Raw genomic sequence first — 9,666 nt, 5'->3', positions numbered from 1 at the left:
GCCGGCATTTTAAGGCCATTATTGTATTTTACATTCGCATATTTTTTAATGTCACATTTATTTTTTATTTTTTATTTGCACGCCAATGGTAGGTCAGAGCACAACTTGTAAGCGCATGGCCTACCGCGCATGGTATGTGTTGGATATTGTAAATATAGTTTTAGTAGACCACTCTGTAAAACCTAACAACTGTTATCAGAGTAACACATTTCTTATTATTGTAAAAAGTACATTCGCCAAATGAGCATTAAATGAGCCTTCTTTGTAGAAAGATGTGTTTTATTTTAGTAATTTATAGTTTGTAATATTCACCCTCAAATTAGGGCTAAAATATATTACAAAGTGGCGACGAGTTTTATGGACATTTGTTCTACTATTACGAACGAGACTAGTGACTTTTTGTCGTAGTTAACGCATTTTTTATATTAAAATGCCGGACGTGCCAAAAACGCCATCGTATGTTCCGTTTACCGGTACCATTCAAGAGTTCGTGCCCGGTAACTCAGATTGGACAGTGTATAAGAAACGATTAAGTAATTACCTTGCTGCAAATGATATTAGTGACGAAAATCGGAAACGCGCTATTCTCTTAAGTTTATTAAATGAAGAAGCGTATAAATTGTTGTTCAATATGTGTATTCCAGACGAGCCAGAGATAAAAACGTTCAAAGAGTTGGTTGATTTGATGGATTAACATTTTAAACCGATTAAATCAGTGTTTAGTAACAGGGAAAATTTTTTTATAGCACGAAAAATGGCCAACGAGAGTGCCAAAGAATGGGCAGCACGTCTACGTAGTTTGGTGGTGTCGTGTGAGTTTGGTGGCGCTCGTGAAATCGAACAGGCGTTAGTGAATCAATTTATCATAGGCTATGATAGTGGCACAGTAAAAGATCGTCTCTACGAGGAGAAATCCACGGTAAAGTTTTCCGAGGTGGTGGAAATAGCTTCCGCAAAATCTGTAAGTTTTTCAAATTTACAAGTTGTAAAAAAGGAACCAGAAATCCATTTCGCCGAGAGCTCTTCCAAATTTAAACAGTCGGCGCATGTTCGCGCATCTACATCTCAGAAAAGCAACTTCGACGCAGGAGGGAGGAGCCAATCTTCAACAGCTGGAACTTCCACCAAAACTAAATGTTTGGTATGCGGACGTAAAAACCACAATTCAGATAAGTGTACCTATCGAGAATGTTTTTGTCACATTTGCAATATAAAAGGGCATCTAGCACCAATGTGTTCAAATAAAAATAATAAATCTAATAAAACAGGTAATAAAAACAATTTTCTAGATTCTGAAGAATATTGTTTATATAGTTTACAATATAATACGAATCCTGTGTTAATAGATTTATTAATTGATAATGAGTTGTTTACATTTACGTTGGATACTGGCGCTAGCTATAGTGTTATTTCAGAAAGCTTTTATAATTTAAATTTTAGCAATAAAATTTTGCAGGCAACCTCCAAAATTTTTAATCTTTATAATGGGGACAAATTAAAACCTTTAGGTTTCGTTAATTGTGAGGTTAAATATAAAGAGAAAAATGCTATGTTAAATTTGTATGTTATTAGTAAAGGAGGACCTCCATTGCTAGGTAGAGATTTCTATAATCTGTTCGATCTTACCATTTTTAACGTAAACGATTTAGCATTTCCGTCAGATTTGAATGATATATTAAATAAATTTCAAAATTTATTTTCGCCTGGTTTGGGTAAATTTACCAAAGGTGTAATTTCAATAAAATTAAAATCTGATTCTGTAAGTCCTAAATTTTTTAGAGCTCGTCCTTTACCATTCGTGATGAGGGAAAAGGTAGAAAATGAGCTAAACAGGTTACTACAACTAGGTGTAATTGAAGCTGTAGATTTTTCAAATTGGGGTACGCCTATTGTTCCTGTATTAAAAAAAATGGGTCTGTTCGAATTTGTGGTGATTTTAAAGTCACCGTAAATCCTTTAATAGAAATTGATTCATATCCTTTACCTAAAATTGAAGAGAGAAGTATTTCCCATGAGTTCAATAACTTCTGCCATGACTATAGACGTTTTACGGTCATGTTTTGCACGTTTTGGGTTGCCGTGTCAAATGGTAACCGATAATGGTAGTTCTTTTTGTTCGGATGAGTTTCAAAATTTTTAAAAAAATAATAATATTGTTCATATTACTACTCCCCCATATCATCCTTCATCTAATGGCGCTGCAGAAAATGCTGTGAAAACAGTAAAAAATGCTTTAAAAAATTTTTTAGGTGATAAAAAAAATGTACACTTTAATTTAGCATTAAATAATTTTCTCTTCGATTATCGCTCCACTCCTCATTGCACAACTAAGGTAAGTCCTGCAAAATTAATGTTAAATAGGAACTTAAGGACAAGATTTGACATTTTATTACCAGGTGATCGAACAAATTTAAGAAATCATGTAACTACAATACAAAATAAACAAAAAATGTATTCTAGCGGTAAGAGATTTTTAGTGTTTCAGCCTGGTGAACAAGTGACTGTGCACGACTATCGTAAAAAAAATACGGTTGAGTGGATAAAAGCCGTAGTTTTAAGGAAAATCGGAAAAGTAACATATATTGTTAAAATTCCTGAACTAAATGATGTTAACTGGAAACGTCATTTGAACCAAATTAAAAAATTTCATATAGTGGAATCTTCACTACTGAGTGGTTCAAATGAAGTTTCTCCTATTGTAGATACTGATGTAAATATTGTAAATAAAGAGAATTTAAGTAAAGAAAGTACTGAACGGCCTAAAAGAGTGGTCAAACCCATAGATCGTTTAACGTATGAGTAATTTCTTTTTTATTATTTTGTAAACACTTATATTTGTTTTACTAGTAAAAAATAATTTTTTTAAGGGGGAGATGTTGGATATTGTAAATATAGTTTTAGTAGACCACTCTGTAAAACCTAACAACTGTTATCAGAGTAACACATTTCTTATTATTGTAAAAAGTACATTCGCCAAATGAGTATTAAATGAGCCTTCTTTGTAGAAAGATGTGTTTTATTTTAGTAATTTATAGTTTGTAATATTCACCCTCAAATTAGGGCTAAAATATATTACAGTATGGCCTACCGCTACGGACCAAGCCAGATTCATATATTCAATTTGTCATAAATACTGTTTAAAATAAATAGTTCAAGTGCAAGAGGTGTTTATTTTAATAGTAAAACAGCTAAAGTGTTTACAGTCCACTTTTTACATCAAACAAACAATCAGCTGCTATGAATTAAAAAAAGAAGGTGGCTAACTTTCATTTTCACTCGTAATATCGATAGTTTTTATTATAATATTACATGTTATGAGTATTTTCAAGATATCAAAATTTGTGTGGAGAAAGAGGACAAAAATAAAAAGGTGATGGTTCGAAAATTATTATCCTATTGTTTATATCTTTGCCGTAAATGCCGGTCAACTTTGACAGGTTGTATCTCAGGAACCACTCATCACAATTAAACTTTTTTTCTTTTAAAAGAAGCGTCCTGCGCTTTTTTTCCAATAGTGTTTTCATGATTTAATTTAATTTAATATTTCCCGAGATATACTATTTGTTTATTTAAGCCAAAAAATTGTTTATAATTTTAAAATATTCCTGAGGCCGCTTAAATAGTCCAATTTCAATTCCGTAAAGTGCATTAGATAGGTACAGTGTCTTTTTATACAAAAATCATAGTTATTCTTATGTATCATAATTATTGTGGTTATTATAGCGATTGTAACTTTTTAATTAACAATTCAATTGTTGCTAAACTGTTCATTCAATTTCGATCGGCTTCTGGAATTATAATCTATACGAACGGATCTTTTATGTTACCAAGTTATTTAATTATTGATGAACAATTACTTATCTAAAATTTTAGTTGAAAATTAAAAATTTTGTTGAAAAAACCTGCATTTTCCGGGGAAAATTTTCGTCGAAGTAAATCGGGAACACGTCTCTATGCAGAATTTAATTACGGTGAATTTTTATTTGGGTGTTTTTGGTGTAAAGTTAAAATCTTTGGAGTTATAGAGCAAAAATTGAAACAAACACGATTTTCGGGCGCCATTTTGTTTATAAAAAAAGTAGCACACTATCTGCGGACTTTGCATACCTATATTATTAATATACAGAGTTGGGATAAAGTATGGAACCAAGCAAATATCTTTGAAACGAAAAGAACAATATTTATGAAACTTTGCATGCAAGTACAGTGACGCAAAAGGCATCTGAGGGCCATATTTTTTGTTACTACTCCACTTCCGGTTTCACCGGAAATACCCTTAACTTATTTACTTTAAATGGGACACCCTGTATATTTTTGCAGATTTTAAAAAAGAACTTGTTATTTTTAATTCATACATACCAAGTTTGGAAGAAAAAACTATTAAAACAAGAAATTAATCTCTTTACAGTTAAAAAATAGGTTAATTTATTTACGTTAGACCTAATTATGATATTAAAAATAAAAAAAAATAATTTCAAATGTTGAAAATGTTTGCTGTTCACCTCCTGACAACGTGCAAGCCTATAAATAAATTCGTGAGTCACTTTTTGCAAGATTTCTCCACATATTAGTTCACATTCATCAATTATTATTCTTTGTCTCAAATCCTGCAAGCATGTTGGTCGCCTAACGTAAACACCTAATTTTAGATATCCCAAAGAAAAAAATCTAACGGGTTGAGGTCCGGAGAACGAGCGGGCCACTCTATGAATCCTCTACGTCCAATTCATGGATTTGGAAAATTCACTTCCAAAAAATGAAAATTCACCATAACCTATTATCATTAATATTTCAATACGATCTTTTCCACTTAAATGAACCATTTTTAATACAACTTATTTTTGTCAATTAGTTCAGTAACAGTTTTACCTACTATACTAAATTCAAATAAGTCATGCAGTGCACGTAAACAACAATTTTAGTCTACAGTATACATAGATGGTACTCGTTTATTTCCTATTACGTTGTATTAATACAAAAAATTATCTACAGACACTTTTTAACAAATTTTCTCTACCAAATTTGGTATGTATGAATTAAAAATAGCAGTTCTTTTAAAATCCACAAAAATATATAGGGTGGAATAGTAACAAAAAAATATGGCAACAGATGCCTTTTTCGTCACTGTACTTGCATGCAAAGTTTCATAAATATTGTTCTTTTCGTTTCAAAGATATTTGCTTGGTTCCATACTTTATCCCAACCCAGTATACGATCATAAGATTCGATTCCAGCAATTAAATTGCTGGTAAATAACTTTTCCTTGTATTTTGCTAATTAGCCCAGAGTATTACCAATTTTCATGCAAATCGATGGAGGTTCAACAAAATCTGAGGTTATAGCTCGTATCCACCTTCAGTGACTGCATTAAATCCACTTCACAATAATTATATGAAATAATTGATTTAAAATGAATTCAAGAATTTTTTGTGATTGAGCAACAATATCAACTTAAATCTCTGACATAGATAATGACGTGCAACGGTATTTATATTGGACGGACTGTATATTTATCTCTATACTAGTAATACTCGGTATGATGGTTGTACAGTTTTCCTTTTAGCCCACCTTGAAGAATTTGAAAGAAGAATTGTAATTTGTTGCCATAGCTATTTTAATGTTTAATGTAAGAGACATTTTTGTTTCATATACTGGTTTGTAACTTTTTCCATAATACATGTTCAATTAATAGATGTAAATCAGTATAAATTTATTTAACCATTGGAAACACAAAAAAGAAAACCACACCTATATACAGTCCAGCTCCAGCCCAAGTTTATTCAATGGTCAAGCTGTTTAAGATTGGGTCAACTAATTTTCTCAATAGTAAAAAAAGATTAAACATTTCAATAAAATAACTTTATAAAATACGTCCACGGGATAATAGCCATTTCCTAATTATTACCACCTACAGTACGTATCAATGATACTAAACATCGAAGTACGTTTCACTTTATGTTTTGATTTAACTTGTTTGAAAATGAATCATGACACATGGGAAAAGATAAATTGGAACAACTATATTAAACTTCTGCTGTCTTAAATTTTATTATGCTTTCATTTGATTATTAGGTTTCTTTTTTTTTTGTACATATTTCTATTGCATTGTTTTTAAGTTTATTTTCCTTTACACTCAAATATTTATATTATAGTCAGTTTGTATTTTAGGTTATCACCAAAACGAAAACAAAACGGAAATTAGTGAGACACTAATTGAACATTCATCGTATGAAGAAAATTCTGTTAGTTCACATGCTGGAGGAAAAACACTAAATCCAAATTTAAAAGTTGTGATGGAAAAAAAATCTTACAATTGTGAAATTTGTTATAAGCAGTTTAGCCAAAAATGTGCTTTGAAACCACATTTGAGAATACACACTGGAGAAAAGCCTTATAAGTGTGAGGTATGTCCTAAGCAGTTTAGCCAAATAGGTTGTTTGAACAGACATTCAAAAATACACACTCGAGAAAAGCCTTATAATTGTGATGTTTGTTTTAAACAATTTAGTCAAAAAAGTAATTTGAAAGAACATAGGAAAGTTCACACCAGAGATGCAGCAGTTCATACCGAAGAGAAACCTTACCAGTGTGAGATTTGCTTTAAACAATTTAGTCGAAAAAGTAATTTAAAAGCACATTCGATGGTACACTCTGGAGAAAAACCTTACAAGTGTGAGGTTTGTTACAAGCAATTTAGTCTAGCAGATAGTTTGAAATCACATTTGAGAATACACAGTGGAGAAAATCGGTACAAGTGTGAGATTTGTTGTCAGCAATGTATTAAAGCAAGTCATTTGAAAATACATTTGAGAGTGCACACTGGGGAGAAACCTTATAAGTGTGAGATTTGTTTTAAGCAATATAGTAAAACAAGTAATTTGAAAACACATTTGAGAGTGCACACTGGGGAGAAACCTTATAAGTGTGAGATTTGTTTTAAGCAATATAGTAAAGCAAGTAATTTGAAAATACATTTGAGAGTGCACACTGGAGAAAAGCCTTATAAATGTGAGGTCTGTTCTAAGCAGTTTACTAATAGAAGTAATTTGAAAACACATTTGGGAGTCCACACTGGAGAAAAACCATACAAGTGTGAAATTTGTTACAAGCAATTTAGTCTAGCAAGTACTCTCAAAAATCATTTAAGGGTACACACTGGAGAAAAACCTTATAGGTGTGAGATTTGTTTTAAGCGGTTTATTTTGGCGAATAGTTTGAAAACACATTTGAGAGTACATACTGGAGAAAAACCGTAGGGGAAACTGGGTAACAGCAGTGGCGGCCGGCGAGGTGCAGGTGGTGGTATATGTGTATTTGCTGGTTCGGTTTAGGATTTAATAATGTATTTGGATTACTTCCAGACATTTATTTTTAATTAAAATACAATTAAACTTACATCTTATACTCTATATGGCATAAAGTGACATTCCTCCGTCGACCCATAGGACATGACAGGAGTACATAGAACACAGAACTATAACTAGACTGACTAGTTACCCTGACATCCCCTTTCCTTAGTAAAGCTAAAACAGAATTTACAATTACAGATCCAACCTCTGAGGACATTTAATTTTGACTTGTACCAGTTTCATAAACTAAACTGTTATCTTCAGAGCTTGTATCGGTTTCATGATTAATACTTTGATCTATTTCAATTTCTACATTATTACTGTTTTCTCCGAAATCTAAATTTATAATTCTACCGTCACGTAAATTACTACTCTTATCTTTTTCAGAAATGACACTATCACTTCGCGTTTCTTCATCACTTTCCTCCACTTTCTCACTATTTATATTTTCAAGTTCTTGACCTACTTCTTCACTTATATTCTCTAAACTTATATAAACTTTCTTATGACTACTTTCCCCTTCCTCTTTTAAATTTCTTAAATCTTTGTATGGTGATGATGGAAGATGGTTTTCTCTTTTGTCAAATGGTTTAATAAATTTTCTGTTACGATAGAGTAATGAACCATTTTCCATTCTCACCTTATAGGTTCTATCCCTAACTCTTTCTATTATTTTAGCGGGTAACCAATTGCCTTTTGGCTTTAACTGTACAAAAGCACTTTGACCTATGTTTAATGGTTTTAAACTTTTTACCCCTTTTTGTACATAGTATTTTTTATATGAATTTTGTCTATCCTTAATGAATTTATTATACTTAAAATTATCACCCATTTTCTTCTGTAATTTGTAATTTATTATAAAACCATTTGTTTCTACAAGACGTGTCTTGGAATTTTTAGGTTATGGACGATGCATCTTTTGAAATTTTTTAATTGTATTTATATCTCATCCATATCATTCAGTATAAGAATTTAATTGTACCGACTACTGAATAGGCCATGTGTATTTGCTGGTTCGGTTTAGGATTTAATAATGTATTTGGATTACTTCCAGACATTTATTTTTAATTAAAGTACAATTAAACTTACATCTTATACTCCATAGAAAAAAGTGTTGTGTGATTTGGTAGAATGCGATCTTACTCTTTAAAAAACATGTCACGTATTTCAGCGCCATCTCAGCACCTGGTTAAATGGAAGGATACTACAAATCTGGCCTCCACATAACTGGTCTGTAGCTTCGACATGATAGGTGTGAAATTTTAAACGCTCTTGTTGTTGATTGGATTGGCTGTGAGTTTCGACGGTAGCGCTATCTCGCGGTTTGAAACTTATACTTTTCTGATAAAATTTATGTATGTGAAATATGCAAAACGAGAAAAATAGATACTTATCTAGAAAGACACAAATTATGAACTGAAATATTATTGTAACCTGATTACTAAACGAATACACAGAATTAATAGTAAAATTAATTATGTTTTTTTATTTTATTCATTATAATTTTAATATTTAATATATAAGTTCGTGCGACTGGATGACTGCTTACGCAAGAGACCATTGAGAAAAAGAATAAGTTTATATGAATTATTTAACATTTTAAAGGTTACCTCTGTTTATTTTTGTGTGCTTACTGCTTTGCTTATTAAAATTTGTAATTTGTATGAATTGCAATTTGCTTGAAATCTATCAAAATAGATATTAAACATTATACTGGATTCAAGTCTTATTTCCCATGATATCCAATTTCAATCAGCAACACCAAAAAAGGAAAGGATTTAGTTGATACAGGACATGGTACGCAATGTTTGCAATGTTTCCGAATATATTAACTGCATCCAGTACTGTTATATTCAATATTTTTACATGAATCAATACAACAGCTGCAATATCCCAGGCAACCAAGTGACGTCAACAACGTCGAGGAAACGTCAGTATTTGGTGGAATATATACACGTGGTTGAACATTACGTCATATCGACGTCTTTTGTAGGTGATTTTAAATACGTAAGATTAATGACGTTAAAATACGTTTAAAAGACGTTTTCATTTCAGCCAGCCTAAGTCTGACGTCACGAAATTGGGAGGAGCTTGGAGCTTTAAAGTTACAAAACTAAGGTTATGTTTTATGTTTGTATCGTAGTTGTCGTTTGTTTGTCCTAGTATTTTATCCTATTTTGGATTCATTTGGATTTTGTTGGCTGTTTTGTGTGTATTTTTTAAAACTTTTGTTTGTCATTTGTAAATTTTATAAATTTACCACAATGCACAGTGACTATTTAAGGAAATTATTATTGGAAACTCCGCAGATGTTTTA

General features: G+C 31.4%; 1 protein-coding gene across 1 annotated transcript; it reads left to right on the top strand.

Moving 5' to 3' along the window:
- Positions 1 to 754: 754 nt before the first annotated feature.
- LOC126880889 (zinc finger protein 681-like) lies at positions 755 to 7,570 on the top strand. The gene is made up of 3 exons (XM_050644962.1): positions 755 to 1,151; positions 6,169 to 6,756; positions 7,548 to 7,570. The coding sequence occupies exons 1-3, from the start codon at positions 755 to 757 to the stop codon at positions 7,568 to 7,570; spliced, it is 1,008 nt and encodes a 335-aa protein (XP_050500919.1).
- Positions 7,571 to 9,666: the final 2,096 nt, after the last annotated feature.

Source organism: Diabrotica virgifera, chromosome 2, assembly GCF_917563875.1.
Source record: "Diabrotica virgifera virgifera chromosome 2, PGI_DIABVI_V3a".
Lineage (NCBI taxonomy): Eukaryota > Metazoa > Arthropoda > Insecta > Coleoptera > Chrysomelidae > Diabrotica > Diabrotica virgifera.
The sequence above is the reverse complement of the archived record's forward strand: the minus strand, read 5'-3'. Positions and strand labels throughout refer to the sequence as shown.